At 41.0% G+C, this 25,178-nt stretch overlaps 2 protein-coding genes across 2 annotated transcripts in view; one reads left to right on the top strand and one right to left on the bottom strand.

Annotated features, from left to right (window-relative positions):
• The window catches only part of LOC122720508 (cuticle protein 79-like), a 186,332-nt gene that overhangs the window by 106,199 nt on the left and 54,955 nt on the right, over positions 1-25,178 (bottom strand). The window lies entirely within an intron of this gene.
• Positions 21,838-25,178, top strand: part of LOC122720620 — a 195,369-nt gene continuing 192,028 nt past the window's right edge. Inside the window, exon 1 of the mRNA XM_043947417.1 lies at positions 21,838-22,280. Within this exon, the coding sequence (XP_043803352.1) occupies positions 22,148-22,280 (133 nt within the window). The 5' untranslated portion in view covers positions 21,838-22,147. The remainder of the gene's footprint in view (positions 22,281-25,178) is intronic.

Below are 25,178 nucleotides of genomic sequence, written 5' to 3'. Positions count from 1 at the left end.
TCACGTACAGTCGATTGTCGTTATGTAAATCGGTCGATTTTGGCCAAACGGGGAATATTTATCTAAAAATCGTGACCCGTATTGCACGTCTCGTCTTAACTTTCGTATAATATTTGCATAAGACATCCACGATTGAAGTATACAATTGCATAATATTTAACTTGAAAACATGATCAAGATTTCTAGATCTTAATCGAACGAGCCGATAGGAAAATTGGACATTGCAAACTTATCATCTCATAGATAAATTTTACTTTCTTCTTTTAAAAAAGAAATATAAATTCGCGAATTATAAATAATTAAGAAACGAGGGGGGATAGAATTAAAATCGAATCAATTTAAAAATTAAGAAGCATGGAACTTATTTCCGTTTAAGAGCGACGAGTTTAATTTTCTTTCAACAACGAACAGATTTGAAAATCAATTTTCCACCACTCGGGGAATTCGTCATATTCTCGTGGAAGGTGAACAACCTCCTGGTGAAAGTTTCGTCGTCAAAATTTCAGATCCGCGGTAATTAGAAGTATGTAAAATTCAGGGCCCGATCGAGGCCGATGCACCGTAAAATTTGATATCGGCCATGTTATAACCAAGTTGAGGGAGGAACGCGACGACGTCGCCGTGCGCCACGTCTCGTCGAATCGAAGCTTAAAAATTAATGGAGTTTCCCAACTGTTTGTCTGAAAAGTTTTCGCAAAGATCGAACGCCCCGCCATCCATCGAATCCCCCCGACGGATCTCTCCCCGAGATCGCTCGAAATTTACCCGCCGTTTGAATTATCGCCGTTTCGTATTCCCTGGCCGATGATTAAAAGGATGGCCAATAAAGTTGGCGGCCGTTTTAACCAGGTTAATTTACCTATATTTTTCAAATGGCGCCGCTTTTCCTTTTAATCCTCTCTTTCTCTCTCTCTCTCTCTTTCTTCCTCCCCCCTTTTCGAATCCGGTGAATTCGAACAGATTTTCACGGATTAACGCGATGAAATAAATGCTGCGATAGTGGTTGAATAATCGACTTACGATAATATTCCATTTGTAATAATAACGTTTCGAGATTGTATAAAAAAAAAACGACGAAAATCCTGAAATACACGTATATTATTAACGTGCGCCCGTGTTACGGAAAATACATGGATATACGCAACGAAATTGTTCAGAGGGGGATTGGCTACTTTCGAAAAATCGTTCGTTCTCTCTAAAATGATATTTCCTTTCTTGATTCGGATCTGATCCGAGGGAAAACATAAAACATTTCTACTAGTTGTTCATCGTTGGATATTTCAGCATCGAATGTTTGACGTACCCGAAACATTTGGAGTTTCAAAGTCACCCGTTCCGAAACTCTGTTTAACTTTCCATTGCACGTGTTAGGATAACTTCCAAACCACTAATCGTTTAACGTTCCCCGGGCTGACAGCATTCCCTCTGTTTGATGTTTAAACGAACGTCCGCGAAGTTCAAATAACAGCGCTGTTGAGTTGAAACGCGATGGCGCAAGATTTGCAGGAAAAATCCTTTCGTCCCTCTAGCAATTATCGTGACGTAACTCCCTGTTCCTCCAACTCCCTGCTATTAGAGGAGGATTTTATTCGAGGATGAGACCGTGCCAAAAATCGCGTTTCCGTTGATTCGTGGGAAACTCGGTGGGAACACGATAGGAAGAAAATAATCCCGATGGATACGACGTGCTCGAGTTCTCGAGAGATGGAAAGGGAGACGAGTAGGTTGTCGGTGTCAAGGGACTCGGTATTGTACAGTAATCCTACACGCGACCCGGCCGAGCGCTTCTATTTAATCTCCATGATTTCTCGAAATTTAGAAAATCAATTATTATAAATTAGCATCGAATCTTATTAATTTCGTTTTATTAATACCGGACAAGGAATCTAATCAATCCGTCCTCTCATTTTATATATAATATCTATCCGGAGGATAATTTACATCGCGTGTAAAATTCACGATTTATTGTAAAACTTTCACGTGCGAATAATCAAAAAATATAAGTCGTCGTAAAATTTCACAAAAGAAGAAGAAGAAGAAAAAGGAAAAAAAATAAACGCTCTCTCATAAACCACGCACAGCATAATATCTCGAGAGCAATTAATCAAATCGAAAAGAGGTTAACCAAATTAACAAATCTCATTGTTTATAGGAAAATCGGTCGTGGAGGTTCGTTCACCTCGACGGAGCCATCGGGTCACCACCGATTTTCCACGACGGAATAAATCCTGGACGATGGGATGGTGGCCACCGCCCATCTCTTCGCGTTTCACGGTTTGGAAACATCGTGTACACTAGAATAACGCGGGTCATGCGCTATACTTTATTTAATTCTTCCCGACTTCTCGACTGAACGGTCGTGCGCTGGCCGAGGACGTTGTTTATCATAGAGTAATGCGATGGCGAATGAAGACGCACGACGCAGTCCCTGCTCGCAATCGAATTAATTCAAGCCACTGCACCGTTCCACAGAGGAGACTTGTTGTCGTCTGTGTTTGAAATATGTATATATATATATATATATATATATACATATATACATACTCTTTCAAGAAATACATCAGGATCCGCCGGACTGCACGTCCACGAATTTCCACGCGGAAGGAACGCGGCGAGCAAACAAGGAAAGTGGAGTTTGATCGATAACTCGTATCCTCCACACGCGTGTACGGCGAAACGTTGATTCCTCTCTGTACAACATCGGCTCGCCTCCGGCTTCGTAACTTAAACCTTTACCGTTCCTATCCTCTGTTTGCTATTTTGACTTGTTAATATTTGGACCGTCCGTTCGTCTTTTGATATTTCCGAATTATTTGTAGAGTCGCGTGCAATAGGCAATACACGTTTCCTCGCGACGATGACGATGACGTGAATTTTGAGAATACTCATTGGAATATTCGTTGTATTTTTGCAGAACCGGATACGATGTCTACAATAGTATTCTCGTATTGGGTTTCAACTTCTAACTAAGATATCTCGCGCATTATATTTTCGTAATTAATTTGCAATCAACAGCACAAAGAGAAAGAAACAAGTGAACATACGAGGAAACATACGACAAGGAACACATACGATCGATGATTCCATTGGCATTAACGTAAACGCATGTAACGTGTTCTGATAATCGATTACTACCGTATCGACGCGTTAGAATTCCCTGTGCCAATTTCTCTGACTTGCATTGTGCTCCTAAACTCACTAATGTAGATAGTATCTCTGCCTATTATTAATATTATTATTATTACTGTTATATCCACGGCCAAAAATTCCATCGCTCGGATCACCTCGCTCGCCTTATACCCTTCCACCCCCGTGCATAAATCACGATGAAAGGAATCACGTTATTAACGAGAAAAGGGAGAGCGAGGCGGCGAGCTCGAAGGAATCCCTCGAACAATGCGGAAAATTTCTTGCCCGGCCGAATGGGATGGGAAACTTAGGTCGGCACTTACGTCGTTTGTCATCGCCTCGGATCAGATTTCTTCGCAAGTCGCGTCAATCTAAGCCAGATCCAACCAGACTTTTCCATAATTTACTCGTCGCGAGAACTTGGTGGCGGCGGCCCGCTCCAAACGCTCGAGCGTTTCGCGCTCGAACAGTGGAAGGAAGGAAATGCGTTCCGGTTGAATTCGTACGTCGTAGACACAAAGACCGCGGAACGCGGGCGTGCATGGGTCGAGGAAGGGAGGGGGGAAGGGAGGAGGGGAGGCAGGCAAGTGATATTTCTTGGGGAGAAGTTTCGATCCGCCTCGACAGGGAGGGAAGAACGATCGCGGGGGAATTTCTGATTCGTCGAGCAGGGGGAGGCTCGAGATCTTGGGCGCGCGTCGTAAATCAACGCGGATGCGCCGGCAAACTCGCGAGCAACTTGCCGATTACCGATATCGTTGGTGAATTAATGGCTGTTTCTCCTCCGCCGGTTCGTTCAGCCGGTGGTTGATCGGTAATTAAACGGCAAACATCGTTGCTTCTCGAACTTTTCCCTTGGGGGAGGAATCGTAAATGAACGCTTCCTTCGATAAAGTTCGATCTTTTTCTCGTTGTATCGTTGTTTAGGTAGGTAATATTCGCTTTCTTCAAATGTTGGAAATATTATACGTTTCGTAGAGATTTTGTTTAGATTTATTATATTAATTCAATCTAATTTTTAGAGATGGATCCCTTCGGATGATTTCAAGAGACTTGGCAAGATAAAATTTTCTATATATGAATATTCAAAAAAATGTTATTGATGTCTCATCTGAGTCTCTAATAATTCAGTTCACGTACGTGCATCGAGGATAAACTTTCCGTCATTAGTACGTATCCATTCCTTATCCTTTGCTCAACCGAGAGAGAACAAATTTATAGGTACGGTTCTTTCTATATTGGAGAGCTTATCCTCTCGAAGCAATTCCGAAGTAACGTGTTAATATCGCTAACAGGATTCTTGCGAGTTTCCACGAATCTTCCACGGATCGAGAGTAGTTCACGTAATTTCTCTCAGCACGCGGGATACGTGACTGTATCCATTCGTATGCATCGGAATGCGTGTTACATCAGGGGCGTATTCAGGAGGGAAGCGGTTGCAGCGAAGAACCAACTTCGTTGATGGATAATGCGGTCGGTTTACAGAAGCGAAAGCTCGGATTATATCCGCGGGATTCGACAGTCGAGACGATAAAAGCTGTTCTCGAAAGATGCAAATATTTGGCGTGGTATCATCCGCGAAAAGCGGAAACTAAGATAAACGCGTCATTACATGGGTTATTTATATTCCAAGATCGGAGAAAAGAAACCGGAGAATCTCGATTCTTCGTTTTATAGAATGTTTTGCGAAAGAGTCTATTGATATCGCGATCCTGATACTTTGATTGGGAATTATTATCGTTTTATTCGATTGAGAAGGCAACTTTGTAGAATATTTTATTTGTCATCTTCTTGTATTTGTGTCGTTGAATTTCGTTTTTTAAGGCGAGGAAGAATACCTTCTTGATTTAAATATTAGAGATCCAGAAAAGTGTCTTATAAAAGATTTATTATTTTATCTAGTAATCGAAGATCGTGTTTATTAGAATTTAATTTCAATTAATTCTTACTTTGACTATACTACACCATAGTGGTGGCATTCGTTAATTTTTGCGAGTATTTCAAAAATTTGTTCAATTATTTTTTTTGTCTATATTTTTCCTCTCATTTTTCCTAATAATTTTGAAAATGTGAACGTATCAGAGAATATACGATATTGTGAAAACCTTTTTTTTAATTTATCCTAGAATTAATTAATAAAATCGATGGAAAATTTCTTTTATATTAGCCATTGTGCTATTCTATCGATATCTTTCCTCTTTATCTGGATCCTATAATTTTACAAAATTTAAAAATATCGGGAGAGAAAAATACAATGAAAATCGTTTTATCACTTATAAAAGAAAATTTAACCGACAAAGTTAAATCGTAACGATAGGAAATTCCTCTCGAATAGGGCACCATAACGTAACGTTCCATCTTAAAGATTTACGGCAGAATTTCGATTGATCGCCGGAATGAATGGCATTTATGATGCTCGACGCACGACACAGAACCGATAGGAATTTCACCTGCGACTAGGCCTGTGCAACGCGATCAAATCGAATTCATTCGTCGTGGGGAGAGCGGCGCTTAAGTGTTTCTCGACGAACGAGTGTTTTATCGTTTACGACCGCGTAAAATAGAATGGGTATAAATGGTGGTGGCGAGAACCGTAAAAAAGAAAACAACATTTACGATTCATGCGACCGTGTTGTAAACGGCTTTTTAACACTTGATTCCTTCATAAAAGCCAAGTTTCGAAGGATGCCTCGATTATGCGAATGATGACTATCGATGAACAATTGTCTTCGAAAACTCGTCCTTTCCTTTCTTTTTTAATTTTTTAAATTAATAGAATTAATTGATCGTTATTAATAATTCCTTCGTTTGTTTTCACGATCTCTCTAATATTTTATGCAACAACGTTTTATACGTTATATTTTTAATCTAAATAACAAAATATTCGAATTTAATTTTTGAAGTACGATATCAAATCAAATATCATTCAATTCAAACTTGTGAAATTTTAATCGCAATCGATCTAATTCTGACGTTCGATCGTTACCACGATTTACACCTTTGGCCGACAGATAAACGCAGCTGTGTATATTCGCGACGCACGATGTTTCGGGAAACGCACAAACGCTCCATTCGTCAGTCAATCATCCGTAAGTAAGCATCATCAAGAATAACACAGTCAGGAATTCATATTTGTCCCGATTATACGTGAAACCCCGTGAAACGTAACACCGTAGGAGACAGGCTTTCAATTAAAGTTCACAAGCCTCCCCCTCCCCGTCCGTCGTTGTGATTTAATTAAAGCGTTCGGGAGTAATACGATGACTTTACGGCCCGATTCAGCCGAACAAAGACCATATTTATCGAATGTCGGGACGTCCTCGACGAGTGGAATCCTGAAAATTGAACCGGAATCATTTTAATATGACGCGCCTCCATTCAGAGGGCAGATAATCGGGCCAGATTACGAGCACCGGGGGTCTACAAGCACGCGAGCCACCCTTTCGCGAGCGTAAACTCCAAGTAATGAGATTTTCACGATCTCGTAGACGTACGTGCAGGATAAAATCTTCGAAATCTGATCTCATCCCTCCCTCGAAATACGAATGGAAACGGGAGGATCTATATATTCGACATTTCGATTCGTCGATCTAAATAATACCATCTAATAATGGTAGGTTGTAGAATTGAGGATGGATCTCGCTTTGAGAGTAGATTGCATCGAATTTTTTGATCTTTTCAATGCCCGATAAGCCATCTGGTACGAACGTATGTACAAATGTGGGATTTTCGAAGGATCAGAATAATGACACCGGATGTTGAGCTTCTAAAGGAAATATCGATCTTCCCGTGAAAAATCTAGATATCCCTCCCGATTTACTCGAGAAAAAACGCGTCTATGTCGCATGGAGGGATAATCGAGATATTTTGAAGAGCCATTGGTTGATAAACAAATACGAGGAACGGTTCACACTCTCGCGAAGACAAAGGAATTAAGTTCACTAAAAACCATCAACAAGAAATTGAAAAAATTCTATACTTTCAATACTAGAACAATACAAGCGATACAACACTAGAAATTAAAAATATTTACGCTAGCTCGAAATATCCAAACACGCGTTCAAAGAATCACGAGAGAAGTGTTTATCTATTAATCATTGGCTCCAATTTTTAAATTCGAGATACTATAATTAAGATACGATGGAGCAACAATTCGACTCAATACGAAAATACGAGAAATTAAAAATAATATCCGAATGCGCATGTTTGACAAGATTCAAAGGGCCATTTAATCGACAGCACACTTGATCGGCATAATTTAAGCCACGATTTCGACACGGAACTCGATACTATAACGCTTCAACTAAAATACGATGGAGTAACAATTCGACGAAATCGGAATTAAAAATCCAATAATATCCAAACACGCGTGTTTGGCAAGGTTCAAAGGACCGTTTAATCGGCGGCACACTTGCTGGACATAATTTAAGCCACGGAACTTCAACCAAAATACGATGGAGCAACAATTCGATTTAATACTACGAAAATACGAAATCGAAATTAAAAATATACAATAATATATCCAAACACGCGAACACGAGTGTTTGGCGAGGTTCAAAGGACCGTTTAATCGGCAGCACACTTGGTCGGCATAATTTAAGCCACGGCTGGGGCACGGAACTCGTATAACTCAAATTCGAAATCCCCTCGGTGCGTCCGCGTGCGACCTGGGGTCACCGTGTGTGCATTACAGCCGAATACTGACACACAACGGGAGCACAGGTTGGGCCAACAAACTCCTCTCTCCCTCGGTGTGCAAATTTAAGGGATGGAGCAAGAAGCCGGCCTAATTAACAGATAATGGTCACCGGGATATTAGTTTATCCGCCGGCAACGACGATACGTTATCCACGTATTGTGACGTAACACGAGATCTCGCGGTATCGTTGAAGAGGAAGAGCGGCTCGATCGAGCTGGGCGCCTCCTCTAATGAACGCGCTTTTAATTAGCATTCATATAGGGAGGAGATTGATCGTCGCGTATTTCGAACGATTCGTTTTTCTTTCTTTCTTTCTTTCTTTTTTTTTTTTTTGGAACGAAGGATCGGGAGTTGGATTTTGTCGCGTATTCCCTTCGGTTCCGAAGGATTCGTTTTTCCTCTCTTTTTCCTTTTGGAACGAAGGATCAGGAGTTGGATAATTTGTTTCTCGATGATTTAATTTAACGATATTTCGTCGAGAGAGATGTATGAGGTGTTTAAGTTGCATCGAAATTGTGGAGCAAGTTGATTTCTTCTTTTTCTTTTTTTTAGGGGAGAGGGGGAATGTAATGGATACGGTTGGAGCGAACGATAGTTTCAGGAAGAGGATATAGGGAGAGCGGTTTGATATTGATTTTTGGATGGATAAAGGTAAAGTATGTTAGGCATTCAGTTTTGGCAAGTTTGCATAGATCTTGCGGTTGCTCGAGCAAATCTTAGCACGCAGGAAGTTGAAAGCCCCGATCAGGAAGGCAATTCGTTTACCCAGAACTCCTCTCTCGCCGAGCCACCCCCATGGTTTTGTCATCGTTATTCTGAACGCGTCTTGGTATATCGTCTCTTAACTTTTCCGCTTTAGAGCTTAACTTCGTTCGCGCCAACACCCGCAGCCCCTCCTTAGTCCTTTTGTAAACTTCGTTACAAACGTACCAAGTGAATATATATATGTATATACATAACCTTGAACGCATCAGTCTGCGTTAAAATTACGCTTATAACTAAATAGCTACGATATTTTAAAAAACTTTAAAGTTTTATCGCGTATAAATTTTTTTATTAACATTCTTCCACAAAAGTAAAAGTTCTACGTTAAAATATAATAAACAATTAATTGATTGGATAAATAATATCATACATATATATAATACATTCGTGAGACCAGTAATAGAATAGAACAGGCCAATAATATAGTGTATCCTCAAAAATATCGAGAAGATACGGAACTTATTTCATTTCAAAATAAACACAATTGATAGAATAGTTAAACAAATAGAATAAATCGATTAATCACACGAGTAGCGCAAGTGACGACGAGTGAAGTAATAAGGATGATGACGTGGCATATATGCTAACCAAAAATATCGAAGACGTGATCATCGTCGATCCCACGTCTAAAGATTAGCCAGTCGATAAGAAGAAAAGTCAGGAAGTCGGAAAAGACATTGGAAGAAACGTGGATGATTAACGACCCGTTTGAGTACCGATCCCCTCCAAGTGATCATCGCTCTTCGCTCACAACCGACGTCGACGAACTTTTGACGAGCATAAATACAGAAAGGGCCCCAATAAACGGTATTACGGACGATAATTCGACGATGATAGAACTTGGTAATTGAGCTGAACGGTACTTAAAGGGAAATGGCGGGGCAGTAAAGTTGGCAAGTTTCGAATATATAACCATTGGGCAAGATCAACCGGTGCTCGGGGCGTAGCGGTAGCCGTAACTCGATAATAGCTGAATAACGAAATTAATGGCAGATTTACATAGATGCATAACCATCCATTGAAACACGTTTGTCTTCCGGCTCTACGATGTTAGCGCAGCTGACCAAGCTTTGATATTAAACGTCCGAGGCGAGTGTTGCCGTGTTAACAATTTACCGGACACAGTTATAACCGGTTAATGCAAGTGCCGGAGGATTAAAGAAACTCGACCCATTACGATGCTTGCCTCGGCTGAGGCAAGTCTTTCGTGATTTTTCCCATAAAAAAAAAGAAGAAAACAAAGCAGAAAGCAGAAAATCAGTTAAGAATGGATAATAATGTATCGCGAATGAAATAGAAACCTCTTTAAGGATCGAGAAGATACAAAAGCGATTAACATCCCTTTACAAATTGATCATTAAGCGTGATTGATATTCCAACTTGGCGTTTTTGGGATCGAAGGTTCTCTGAAAAGATAATACAATATCAAATCTATTCGATATTCCTCGATATAGCAAAGCTAGTATCCAAGTCTCTTAGGAGTTAGAATTTATCTCTATCGTATTCTCAATTTCGAGCTGCTCCATAATCTTCACGCATATAGTTTTCCTTATTTTCCTATACCGCTCCCTCGATTCTCTGTTTTCGAATCATCATCTTTTCATGCGAGATCGCGTATATCCAGAGGATAAACGTGGCATGTTATTTTTCCTCCCCTTTCCCCTCTTCCGTTTATACACGGGTTCCGTTTATATCTTAAAAAAAGGCTCAGCTTTGATCCAAACAGGCCTCGCCTCTTTTCCTCTCACGGATGGAATTCGATTAAATCGCCTGTAGGGACGTTCGAGTTTCTTCGAGTCGAATTCCAGCTCTCTATCTCGTCCTATCAGGTTCGTGAGAGGAGTCCCATCCAAGTCATGATTCCGCTCCAAGACTCTCATCTGTCTCGCACAACTTCCGCGAGGAATTATAATTAGAAAAAAAAAAAAAAAANAAAAAAAAAAAAAAACTTCGAGATTTCTACCTCAAGGATTATCCACGAGGCTTTGCTTTCGTGCGCGCTTAAGGATTATAAACTTAGCTTTGTGGCCGTGTTTCGCAGGGCGGTCTTTTTTATCGAATCGAGCGAAGAGGCTGAAAACGTAAAATGAAACTCTTTGCAGCTGGTCCTCCGCCGTCTGTCCTTTAATTAAATCGTGTGCTCGCGCACTCGTCGCGCAGCCGGACAAATGTGAGAACTCTGGGGAAATTTGTCGCGGTAAAAAAAAAAAAAGAAAGAAAAGAAAAAAGAAAAAAAAAGAAAAAAAAAGAAAAATTTTCACCCCTTTTGTGTACACTCCACACGAAAAAAAGAAAAAAAAAGAAAAATTTTCACCCCTTTTGTGTACACTCCACACGCTGGTTGAAAGGCGTTGGTTTATAAGGGAGCAACGATTCGAGTGGAACTGGTTCGAATTGGTTCGAGCATCTATCCACGACCATCGTCGTGCGTCATCCTTGACCGGTTTGCGTTCGAGTTTAAAATCGTTTCCTTTCCCCGCCATTGCCTCGAACGCGATGCCTCGATTGTGATTCATAACAAAGTTGGAAGATCGATGTTGCACGGATCGATGTATCTAGATCTAGTGTTATTTGTAGGATAAAGATATTTATAGGATAAAGCGAGAGGGAAAAAAAAAAAAGGATGTAGAACGGAAAATAGAGAATCGTATATGCGTGCACGTGAAATTACGGGGAACGATAAGGAAAAATGCAACGTAACCGTGTATGCTTCTCGCACTTCGCTAATGGAATGGATAAAATATAGACATCCATTTGCCAGGTTTCACCGTACCATTGCTTCTACGTCGCTTTACTCTATTCGACGAATTCGATTTTCTTCTCTTTTTCAATCTAGCTAACAACGCAAAAACATTTTCATTTGAACTGAGAAAGTTCAAATTCCGGCGGTGTTCGTCGTCGATTGCGTTTGAAAATAATAATTAGATTTAGAGAGAGTTGGTTGCGGATAATTCAGAGGAGAAGTCATGTAGAGGGCGAAATTTAATTAATTTCCATTTCACGCCAAAGGGAACAATGCGAACACGTTCGAACAGTTAGATTTCTCGAAAAGCATCGTCTTCTTTCTTAATATTCACGATGCCCTGTGTAGTTGTGAACTTCCTCGACTCGTCTCGAAATTAATCAACATCCCAACCGGCGATCTAATTAAACAAGTTCGTCAACCGTGACGTAACCGAAACCTTGCAAATTGCACCGAGTTTCACACTGGTTTGGAGTTGGACGGCCTGGTGTGCTGTGTGTGTTTTCGATGTTCGATGACGACTCGATCAAGCCTTACTCCAATACTATCTTTGTATATCCTAGCAAACGACCATCTTACGATAAGCAGATTTGCAATGTTTATGCGATATTATGCGAACCTGAAAATATCCAAAATGTAATCTGAAACTCACGCGGACATCGTAACTGTATCTCCAAACATCTCGAACAATTGCCATTTCTACAAACTTTTTCACACTTATAAAATTTCTTTCCACGTTGGGAACAAAAGCGACCCCTCCCCTCCCCTCCATTGATTCACAACGTCCGTCAAACTCCACATCCATCGCAACTTCCGTTCCAGCTTGAGAATTCACGCGACCACCAACTCTCGGAGATGCCGAGAATTAACTCGTTGGCGCAGAACGTATAAACCAAGTTCCATCGTACATCACCCGCCGCTCGAAGATTCAGTCGCATATATCAATCCTTTCATTCCCCCATTTCCAACAATCAAATATTCTAACTCCTCCGATCGAGTTCCGCGTTATAAAACTTTCGCGAGAGCGCGCGCCTCTTTCCGAAGTACTTTGCACACACACACACACATCGATCCAGACCCATCTGAAATATTATTCCAGTCAGAGGGGAGGGAGAGGGAGCAATTTCAATCCTTGGAACGATGGCCGGGAAGGAAAAGGAGGAAAGGTTCGATTAATCATATAAGCAACTCTCAGTTTCTCCAACGGCCAATTCGTACGACGATGCTGGGCCGCGTCGAGAAGGGAGGAGCGTTTCGAGTTCAACGTTCGAAATTGTCACGATGATAAATCGGTTCGATATCGTGTATCTAGGTGCCTGCCGTATCTCCGTACGACCATTCGTACGCGGTTAAAGCTCTGGACAGGTGTGCTCTCTCTCTCTTTTTCCAGCGCTTTGACCGAGTGCGACGAAGCTTTTCGTTGCGACACCTTGCACCTCGGCCGCTTTTGTCGCGCGGGAACACGAAACGCGGGATAACCCATTTTCGTGTGCGGGGGCACACGAGTGTGTCACGTTCTTCGCGAGTTTTCCACGGGATATCCCCTTCCTTTTCCTCTGAATGGAAAACAATCTCGTTCCCGCGTTTCGTTCTCGATTTCGCGAGAGGGACGCGTTCGAATCGAAAATAGGAAATTGGAGAAATTCGAAAATTTTACTTCGTTCGATCGGTGTTCGACGATGGACATTTTGTAAGAAAGTTCAAATATTAGCGATGAGAGATGGGTTTTTTTTATCACCGTGATGAAATTATTACGTGTATTACGTGTGAAAAAAAAATCGATATTTGCGGACATGGATTTTATCCATGGACGGTGTTTGCAATAACCGTGGTTAATACCACGGTGTAATATCATCTTGGCGGTAAACATCGGATAGGGAGCGTTTAAACGTGAATATTTATAACATTAACCAATCGGCCACTTGTTTGAACGTGATTCTATTTATCGATCATGATTCTAACTAATTGACTAATTCTGCAAGTGCTTCAAGCTTGTCCGATACGCGGTGATAAAACATCCGTGTTTGCGATTTTGTGTACCCAATTGATTAATTAACTCGATTTATTTCTTCCCCCTTATTCGATTAACTTTTTCTATCCATAATTCTATATACGATATATCGGAGAGGGTGGAGAAAAAAAAAATATATATATATATAATTTCACGGTGTGAACGAAACATTTATTTACTTTTTTCGCAGAATATTGTGTATGGCTTCGCGTATAACTTCGCACGGTTTCACGCGATTCTCTATGGTTTCTCGCAATCATCTCGCACGAGAAAATAATTCTATATAAGTTGACTTTTTCCCATAACGAAGTTCGCGCAGATTAATTTCTCCCCATTTTTTATATACGTAACCATCGCGCAACAGATTTTTCCAATTTTTCCAATTTTCCATCTAGAATCATTCCAGAAATATACGCATTTTTCTTAAAACAATTTCAATGAAACCCGTTCGATAAATAATAAACCCTCTCGCGTCTCCATTCCGCGCGATTTCTCTCCCCGCGTTTTCAACACCGCGCCAACTTTGACGCAGATTCACGCGGCGTGGCCGAGTTTCGACGCGGTTCCCGACGCGGTTGCAGCGCGACGCGTTTATTCTCCCACGTAGACCGCGCGCATCGAGCACATCCGGCCAGTTTCACCGCCGATAACACCCTCCCTCTCTCTCTCTCTCTCTCTCTCTCTTCCAGATGTAAATTAATTAAGCGGTCCTAAATCACGGCGATAAATCAACGGATGTAATCGCGGCACGGGACGCGTTTGATCGGCGCGACGCGTGGCATCGAAATCGACGCCGCGTGTCAAGGGGTTACGTTACGCGGAAAGCCACGATTTCCATCCGATAGGCGAAGTCGGGGCCTCCAGTGCTTAGATGGCATCGCTCGTTTCTACATCGACGCGCGTCAACCGATCTGTCACGCGGAAACCGTCGCGTCGCTCCTCATCCATCCTGGATTCAAACGCATCGATCGATTGTTCGCTAGACTCCGTTGTTTCCGATACGCGGAATCTATGGTTTTCGCGTGATAATTTTAACTGGGTCGGTGTTATAATGGGGATATGATGCGGGTTAAGTGACGTATAGTGGTGTTGATATATTTGCGGCTTTTAAAAGGTTAAGGTATTTTATTCGGATTGAATATTGGCCGGGTTGTTATTTGTTACAAGGTGTTTAATTTCACGTGTGATAGAATTGTTTGGTAAAAAGTGTTTAGAGTGATCGGATCGATTTTTATTCTAGGAGAAATTTGTGAAAATTTCGAAGATGACTGATACGTAATCGATAATCTGGGTTTATACATTTGTTTATAATATATTATTGGTAATGTAAATAATAATGAAAAATATTTACACGATTTCTTCGAGTGAAACGTCGCTCGAGACGAAAGAAGACGATCATCGAGAAATTATATATAGAAATCAAAACGATCGAGTTGACAAATTAGAGAAAAGTGTATCGTTCCTGGTTGGCTGGCCGAGTTAAAATATCTGAACGAGGGACTTCAATCACGCTTCAAAGTGTTCATTGAGTACGTCATTCATTGAGTACATCCGTAACTGAAATAGAGCGTTGAACACCTATTTAAGAACGGTATTGAGGTTACTATTTTGTCGGTAATTCCCATTTCGCGTTTTTTCCTCTCGTTAAATAGACGAATGGGAATAACGAAAAGTTTGAAAAGTTAACGCTGTTTTTGTCGATTAAGAAACCATAATGACGAGTGATTCGCGTATTTTTTTTTAGATTTTTTAGATTTTTCTTTTTTTTAAATTCGAATTTAATTCTCTTAATTTACAATTTTACAAAATCGAAAAACGTTTCGCTGAGAATCGATAAATCGTCATTCGAATTTAATCCGAATTATTACGTATAAATACGGCCAGATATTATCGATTCAAACGAAAGAAATAATGTACATACAGCTTAATTTACCTCTTTACAATATATTATCCCCTTCAATCACGGTGTATTTATTTTTAAATGTGAAACATTTTAAATGCGGGCTATTTCAAAGGATAAATCGCGAGATACGTCATAATCTTTCGCAAAATCGTGGAATTTTAAACACGCTGGCGGAAAATATCGCAACGAAAACATCGAGCGAAACTGGCCGCAATGGGGAGGGGAAGGGAGGGAGGAACGGCTTACTGAAAAATACGAGTTTGATAATCCGTCGCATTAACGCTTGTGCCGTGAAAAGGGAAGAATCGGGTCGAAAAAAGAAGCGACGAAGAAGAAACGCAAAAATTGCGATCTTCGTTTTTCCATTTCGACATTTCTCGTTTGCCATCCTTTCCGTTTGCGCTTTCCCCGTTTTGGCGGTTCGTTACGTACGAAAAATCATCGTCAACGTGCGAAAGGGTGGATTGATTATTTTTTAAAAAAAGTGAAAATATATAGTTACGTTTTCTAGTAGTAATAAACACTTTAATCGAACTTGGCACTAACTTTAGACTGATGAATTAATATTCGATTTGAATCAATACGATAAAGATTCGAAGAATCTGCAAAAACTTTAACTTAAATACTGGAAAAATGTATTTGGCAAATTATCTCGCTCTAATAACAACAATACGTACGAACACTCGAAATAAAGATAACTATCCTTTCCAAATTTTTATACTTCCGTTCGAAGCTCTTCTTCTTCAACCTTCATCGAGAAACCCCCCTCCTCTCTTCTTTCGCTCAGATCGCGTCTCTCTTTCCTTCATCCCGATATCCTTTTCTTCCTCTCCGGAGATCGGAGGCTCTCGAAACGAAAAACTTTCATCGCGATCTCCCTTATCTCAATCCGAATGAACCGAGCGAGAATCAAGCGGGAATATTTACCGTTCCAATCGTTCTTAATCGCGTGGCCGATAAGTCGATAAGTAAAATTTGGAGAGGAAAGATGGTCGAGGGACGCGACGTATCCGTTGACGCCCCGATATCCGTCGCGTCTAAGGCGCCACTCTCCCCCCTCCACCCATCCCTTTTGTCTCCCCTTGCCTCCTTTCTCCTTGTCTCCCCTGCGGGCAAACGGTCGGGAATATTCGTTGTTGAGCGAAGAACAAATATCGTCGGATCTCGGCGTTTAAGCCGAGAGCACCTAACGTGTTTGGAAACGAGCTGTCTGTCATTGCACGAGAAATAAATCAGTCAATGGAAATCTCGGCGCGTCTGCCACGAGGAGCTGCCTCGCCTTTGATTACGCCCGCACGTTTCGGATCGCGCGTTCACGTGACGAGTGGAACACAGGGAAACAAATGGAAACGCGAGCTTCCGTTAGGAAAAGGAAGAGCGGAGGATTTACTCGATTCGAGAAAACCGATCCCCTCGAAAACCGGGATTGATGGTAACATTGGGGTTGAAATATCGTTCGATTGGAAGTCAAGAGGGAGGGGCATTCAACGTCGAATGCTGGTGACGTGTCATGGGTTTTTCTTTTCTGGGAGGGGGAGGAGAAATTTAGAAAGAGTGGGAATACGCTGTTCCTCCATCCATATCGATCTTTCAATTTTTCAACATCGTCGTATGCGTGTTAACGAACGAGGGGATTTAAGAAAGAGAAAAGAAGAAGGAAGAGGAAATTTTGGAAGGAGAAAGTGGGAAGAAGGAGGTGAAGGGAAACCGGTGAATGGATGGAAGTTGAAACGTAATAGCTGAAGTATTCACTAGTCGTAGACTGCTTTCGCCGGAAGTTGGCGAAACACGATTGCGTTTCACGAAATCTAGAATTTCGCGTCGGTAACATTATCTCGCGACGCTTTTACCTATATATATATATATATCGCGCTGCCGTATCACCGTGTATAAATTCAGATCGTCGTCGCGCGTTTAATGTGCATATATACGTATATACGTAGCGAAATAGAGAAACGATTCCAGTTTGAGTCATTAGAACGACGAGGAAGTAGGGATTAAGACGTGTACATTACGCGCGGAAATTGTTCGAGTACGATTAGACGATTTGACATGGAAAAAGAGAAATTGATTTGAAGTTGTCGCTCGTTTCGTGATTTCATATGCGCGAATGAAAAATACGAGAGATCGAGTTCGTTTAACTTTCCTCTTCTTCGTTCGCTCGAGATAAAGTGGATCGCGTGTGATATGTAAATTTGTAATTAATTCAATTTGTTAATTTATCCTGTAGAGATATACCGTATAATTTGTATACGTTCGTTGTTCACGTGTGTAATAGATGGGATCAACCACTTGATACGATCGTTTTAGATAATTTACAAGCTTGTTCCGTTGAATATGAAAATACATTACGATATTTCGCGCGGAAAATTTGTATATAACGTAGTTGCAACTTGATCATCGCGCGTCAGTTTTTGCACAGATGATTGTACGAGAGGATAGAGGGGCAAGATTAATAAATTATATTTCATAAATTGGAATCGACGAAGGGAGTGCATTAATTTAAATAAAAGTGTTTATCGCGCGAAACACTTATTTTGTACTCGTTGTAATACATACTGGTCGAAACAAATGCAAATTTAATTACGTACGGTCAAATTTTTATATTGTTCGCCTCGAACAATCGCGAATCGAAGTTTATTACGATATTTATACGGTGAACATTGCGAATGTACGAATCACTCCCGGTGCACACAAAGCGTAATACGTTCACCGTCCTCGAAACGATTATTAATCAGGCGTGATTTGATAAAATGCATAACTGGATGAAATTTGACGTTAAGCGACGTCGCAATCCAGATCGTGACGGTTGATTAATCGAATGATGAAACGCACAGTCATCGAAAGCCGCGGATAATCGAAATCGTGGCTGTGCACGGGCCAAGACACGCGCCTCTGATGCGCAATTAATCGATATTCCGACTAATTGATGCCTGACTCGATTAATAATTACAACGGGCCGTTCCGTCCCCTACCAGCGAATCTAACCCGCAAAAGCGACTCGGTTTCTAATCGGAATCGAATCAAACGCGTTCCAATTTAACGAAATAACGAGAGAGAGAGAGAGAGGGGGGGGGGGGAGAATATGATATTGCGAAAAAATTATTTCTTCCATTGAAATAGCAAAAAAAGCAAAAAAGAATCGTTAACAATGAACGAGCGAGGATTAAAGGTAATTGCAGATTTCAGAAATAATTACTTCTGCGAATGTCATTTTCTCGCAAAACTTTGAAATTTTCTTTATTTTTCTTTCTTCATCCAAGTTCGCGAAATTAAAAAATGAAGTCGATTCGTCTAAAAAAAGTCGTCTAACGTTTCTACGAGTTTCTTTCGCGAGAACATTATTCTGGTGAAAAGAAAAGAAAAATGTCATAAATATTATAATAAACTTGATTATACCTCGTAATTGCAACTTATTATGGAAATTTATGGGACAAGCTCGACAATGTACGTTGCATGCTTCCAATGTAATATTTAAAATCACACAAGAATATACTTATAGTTCGTTTCGAGGATGGCGTGTTACAATCACCCTTGATTACGTTGTATAAGAATAACTATTTTCCTTAATAACTTTAGGTTAGGGTAGCACCATTTTATACACAAAATTTATTCCATTTTTTGCGTAACGTTCGAGTCTCTACGATCTATCCAGCGTCTAAGTAATAAAATCAAACGTTTGCTCCGCCATTTTACCAAACTACTATCCTCGCGCAATTTTTCCACGAGTCGAACCCTGTCCTTATCTTTTACCAACTCGAGAATAGACCAGGTATCGCGAAAAAGCTTCTCTCTTTATTTTTTCCATCCAAAGTGGAAACGAGACCTAACCTCTCCTCCCGCCCTCTCCCGCCTTTTCACGCGAAAAAAGGGACAGGACACGGAATCGTAATAACGGCGAGAAGATGGTGGAGGACAGCGTAAGAGAGCGTTTCTCCTATCGGAAGGAGAGAGAAGGGTGGCTTTGTGCCGGTGACGTTCTCATAACCACAGATTTCCCCCGCTTTATTGGGTCTTTCTCTTTTTTTTTTTTTTAACGGCGCATTACTTCCATCAAACGGAAGTGACCATAATTGCGTGGCGCAATTAAGGTCAACCCCCTGGCGGGAGGAGTCCACCTAAGGGCAACCTCTTTACCTTTTTTTCTTTTTTTTTTTTTTTTCTTCCTTTCCTTCTATTCCATCGCGTTCCTCGTTCGTCGTTTCTCGGTTGCCGTGTCCAATCAGCACCTGGATTAAGTTAACTGCATCGGCGCCTTTTCAATGGGCTCGTTCGTGCCGCGGCCGCGTTCGACGAGTTCCACAATCTCTCTATGCCCTCCATCTACGCCCTCCTTTTCTCTGTCCGAAGAAAAAAAAGAGGGGGAGGACGAGCTAAAGAAAGGAAGCTTCTTCCGTATAAAGAGACACTTGGCCAGACTCGGTCTCCAATAGACGCGGCCTGACCTGTAATTGGACGATTGGATACGGTACGGGTACACTCGACTACTGACCTGTACCCAGTAAACCGGCATCGCGATAATGGAACCGAAATCTTTTTTTTTATTTTTTTAATTCCTCGCACCATCTTTTCTTCTTAATTAATGATATTATAACCGACGTGTTACGAGAGATGGTTTTGATATCTCCTTTAAATCTTGCCTCGAAGAAGAATTTAACGAGATTCTCCTTGATATCGTGCAATTTCTCTGGCAAAATTTTAACGATTGAAGTTACGAATAAAATTTACCCCGATGAGTTACTTGATATTATTTATTATTCGAAGCATTTTAAACAAAATTATTATTTTAAAATTTTAATTTGTTTTTCATTTTACGATTACTTTTGACAAAACATAGAAATGTAACTGATTCATTAAACTTTCGAAATTTTAATTTTTTTCATTATTTCCTCAAGTAATTTTATCCAATATTTTATCGAGCGGATAAACCAACGTAGAAAGAATATGACAGACAACGGAACTCCTCAGAAATTGTTCTCTGCATCTCTCGTACCCGATGAGCCGGCGCAGTATGACTCGAAAGCGTAGAGATAACGAGTAAATAACGATAACAAAACCAGTAGCTTCGCCTCGCTGGCTTGTCGTATTACGAACTACCTCCACGGAGGTAGTACACGCTCTCGTTACAGAGAGAGCCTGCCTCCTCCTCGTCTGATCCCTCAGACATCCACGGTCACCCTGGCCCCCCCGTACACGAGGATCGACAATACCTTACGCGTTGCTTCCAGCTGGATGCAAGATACGCTAACGAGACATTGACGACATTTTCCATGGGATGAAAACGCGGACGTGGATGATCCGCGACGCGGGGATCACGTCGAGTATTCGGCATGTTTTGTACGGATTCCCCTCTCATTACCGGGGGGGAGGGCTGGGATGATGTCGCAGCGGAGGCACGGCTCCATTCGAATCCGATGCGCTGGTAACGAGCTCCCTCTCTATCGAAAATGGAAAATGTTGATGCCGGAGAGGAGATGCTCGCCGTCATGCGAATTAAGAAGGATTGTCGAATGAGAGTCTTGGAAATTAGTGTATCGAATTATTTTTTTTTTGTCGCTCTATATATATATATATTAACTTTCTTAAAGTTTTATCCTTTTAGAAGAGAATATTTTCTCGAGTTTTTATTCTCGATACTTTTTTTTTTATGCTATATCGTTAAATTGATCAAATTAAAAAGTCGAGAGTTAGAAATGAAGAAGAATACACATCGTGGATCGAGAATGATACGAATCTTGCTTTATTTTATTTCTTTTTGGAAGGACAAAAATAGCGAGAGAAAGATTTTGATACTTTTTAAAAATATCGTTGCGAATGATTAAACTTCTCTCGTTGTTATATTTGTTCGAACGATCGATCTCCACGGTATATCTCTAATGGTTCGCATTTCTGCTTTGTTACAGAGCCCCCGATCTGTGCAGCGAAGGTAAGAGGAGCGCGGATGGAGCACAGACAAAAGGCCCCACGGAGGACGTTTCTCGAACGAAGATCACGGATTGAACCGAGGTCGAAGCGCAGAGGTGTTGGCGCAGAAACACCGGATCGTGACACGCCTTTGTGAAGGCGTCACCGAGGCCGAGGAGAGCTCGCGGATTTCTCATTCACGTTGATCGTGCACGCGTGTGAAAAAGAAAAAAAAAAAAAAAGAAAAAGAAAGAAAAGAACATCCAGGGGATATGGAGATAGCGAAACAGAGACAAATCCCAGTGTAAATCAAAAACTGGCGCGGAAATGAAGATTCTGCCGCGATGAAAAGTGACTCGGGTCGCGAACTTCTTCGCCGTTCGTGAAAAACAGGAACAGGCGGGTATAAAGTGGCGCTAATTCAAAAGTTTCTCTAATTTAAAAGCCGATAATACCACGGACAATTTAACCGCGAACGTCGAAATCCGCGAAAACAGATGCCCCCCCCCGGTTCACGGATCATTAACCCCTCCGTGCCTGTGTGAAATCGCCACGAGTTTAGATTACTTCTCGCTGGGCTAATTGCTCGCAAAACGATTCGACTCGGCCCCATTCAATATTCATTCTATCTTATTTTATTATATACGTATACACACACATATATATATATATATATAATAAAATTTAATGCATTTCGAGACGAAATTGCTCGAGCAGGGTGGAGCGGAGGAGGGAGGGGACAGTTTGAGTTAAAAACAAAACAAATAAAAAAAAATCGAATTTAAAGTCATAAAAGCAAAGTACAAGTGGGTTGAAAGTTTGATGGATGATAATTACAATTTTTCTTCCTTACTTTTTTCTTTTCTTTTCTTTTCTTTTTTTTATTTTATAGAAGAGATAGAAATAAAATCGAAGACACGGCGGATCGGGGGAAAGCGAGAAGATGATCGGTGAAGATGATATTAAGGCAGAGGACTGATTGAAACGTGGGAAATGGCGATTGTCGGGGCTATTAGTGAGATGAGTGCGACACGTTTGAGTGTATGGTTCGCCGCTGTTCTGTTCGTGGCTACGACTCTCGTCGATTCCCAGGTCACATGGACGCCGATCTACGTGGGCACCTACAGTGAGTATCTTTTCCCTTCTTTCCCCGTCTCTAATCTTTCGTAAAGTCGTATATCATAAATCGTTCGATGAAATTGAATGGAACGTTCTTTATTGCTTATTGCATCCTCTCAATTAGGGGAGAGGGAAGGAGGAAGGGATGGGGGAGGGAAAGAGCGAAATTGACTTTATTAGTGTATTCGTAATTAACCTGCCCTTTAACTTGCCCTTCCGTCACACGGCAATGTTTCATTGTTCATTAAAAAATTCATTTAGATGTATATTGAATAAAAGTACGGGTTCGTGAAACGCGGGTGCTCCATCCAGAGAGCACGAGCACCCACTTCAAAGAAAAGATTCATAAAAGTGGGAACGAAAATTGTTTGAAACTTGACACGTGGATAATTACCATTTTCTATTAAAATCTCGTTTAAATCAATTTTCATTTCTAATTAAAAGGACTCATATATTTTTTTTTTTTCGAGTTAACACGGTGATGAAAGGGGGAAGGGAAATATAAAGGGTCGAGAATAAAAAATTTTACAAAAGTACGCAACGGCTCGAGAATTAGAATTTTCATTAAAATCGATCAAAATTTGAATAACGAAATAACAAAAAGATTGTTGTAATATGATTAAATCAGGGAATCAATCGTGGTTCGAGTCATTTTCAAAATAAGTTTTCTCTCTTTCCTTCTCCCCCCTATAAAAAATACAACGAAAAAATTTTTTATTCAGAAATTTCAAACCCTCCCCGCGTTCGACATAATTTTTACTCCTCGCGTCCCATGACTCTCGTAAACCAGTCGAATTAACTACTCGTTAGCTGGAGTCGCGCTAAATTTCATCTGTACTCTCGTTGCCGACGCTGCGCACGTCGTCTAATTGGTGATACCGGCAATCTCGAGGGCGTTTAAGGCCCATGAAAAATAAGAAGGGGGGGAGGGAAAGGTGGAGAGAGAAGATTCTCCATCCACCTGTGCAAACCGGTCTCATCGTGAAACACATCGAGTAACGTCGTTCGTTCATAGCCTGTGCCAACCGATTCATATTCCAGGGGAAGGGTGAGAGGGACGCGTTTCTCACGCGCGAGCAATTTCTTCTCGGCCACGATTGATCTCGAAACGACATTGCACCCGTCTAGCGCCTGCTTGACTTACAAATAACCGTATCGACGCGTTTACATATTTTCACGAGTCGTGAAAACCGACCGATTTTCCTTTCCTTCGTCGTCGTGACAAACGACGGAGGTACGAAGCAAGGAGAATTGCAATTTTCAGTTATTTGTAGATTTATCGATGGTGCGAGGGAAACAATTTTTAGAAATATAGGACCTCTCGAAATCGCAAGTCTCAGATTCATTCTGAAAAAATAATAAAATCTAATCGCGAGGGTTGTTTCAAGTATTAAAGTTATTCGAAGATCAGATTTATATGTTATATGTTTATAACGTCGCTTCTTTCATTCTGAAAAAAATAATAAAATCTAGTAGCCACTAATCGACAGTAATCGAGGATTGTTTCAAATTCAAATATTAAAGTTATTCAAAGTTATTCATAGATCAGATTTATACGTTGTCCAACGTCGCTTCTTTCATTCTTTTCTAAAAAAATAATAAAATCTAATAGTCACTAATCGAGGAATGTTTCAAATTCAAATATTAAAGTTATTCAAAATTATTGAAAGAAGATCAGATTTATACGTTGTCCAACCTCGCTTCAGCAACGAATCAAAATATTTTCTCGATACACGCATACCAAGGCAAAACGTTCGATTCAACTTTCCCTGTTCACGTCTACCAATCCAACTCTCTCTTCGTCTTTTCCATCGAAGTTCGCCAATCAAGCGTAGAACAACCGTTTCGTTAGAAAGCTTCGGATTGATCGCGTCAATTAACTCGTAGCGCGAGTGCAAAGTTGCAGCAGCAGCAACAGCAGCAGCAGTGGAACTTGTACAAACGAGTACAATTAATGGGGAGGCGTCGAGTTTGTGCCGCGACGGGGATGGAGGAATGGAAGAAAAAGTCGTAACGCTATGCGGAGGGTATGATTTGCAACGGCGCCGATGGATTTCGGATCACCGTGGACTCCGACTGCTAATAACTCTGACAACACCGAGTCCCGCGACTCGATCGCGACGACACGTGACAAATAGGAAAATCAGCGAGCCGTGCCGTGTTTTAATCAGGCGATTCGGGTCAAGTGTGGACGACGATCGATCCAACCTCGATCCGGCATCTCGAGCGAACGATCGACCGTCATCTTTCCAGACGAGCCCATCTAACACATCTCGCCTCGCTAATGAAATTCCTGCCCACGTTTTTCATCCGTCCGTGACGATAGAAATTCGATTCAGTTGGCGAATATTTCGACCGGATCTCTCCGTATCCATCACCCATCGTGAACTCGTTCGTGAATTGGAAATGTGACTCGACGATAGTTCTCGAGATATTCGCGAGACGACGATTACTTTTACCCCTGAACGATCTTGAAGAATGATTCACAGAAGTTGCAAGTGGTGTTTATTTATGTCGAATTGGGACGGATCGAATGAACAAGTTGTTAATTTCGGTAGCAATTCATCCGTGCGACGATTTTCACGATGATTTCGATTAATCGAGTTATTCTTTTCGTTTCCATCGAAACGAGCATAAGTTTTCAATTAAGAATCGGACGGCATAATTCCCGAATTTTCGCCACTCTGTTGCGCAGAAACTAAAATATTAATCGTTATAAAAGCATAATCCGATGCAAAGTTATTCGATAACGGGTGAAATTAATTTCAATGGATCGATAAATCTTTCCAAGTAAATTCACTTCCGATTGAACGCGAAATTTATCGTACGCTAATTTAAATATTCGATAAGCCATAATAACTATTCCACCCGTCTCCTCCTTTAATTCTCGCATCATCGAGTGGCC

The sequence above is a fragment of the Apis laboriosa genome, unplaced genomic scaffold (assembly GCF_014066325.1).
Source record: "Apis laboriosa isolate Shangri-la unplaced genomic scaffold, ASM1406632v1 scaffold12_cov154, whole genome shotgun sequence".
In the NCBI taxonomy this organism is placed as follows: domain Eukaryota; kingdom Metazoa; phylum Arthropoda; class Insecta; order Hymenoptera; family Apidae; genus Apis; species Apis laboriosa.
Note: the sequence above shows the minus strand (reverse complement) of the source record. Positions and strands in the feature narration are given on the sequence as shown.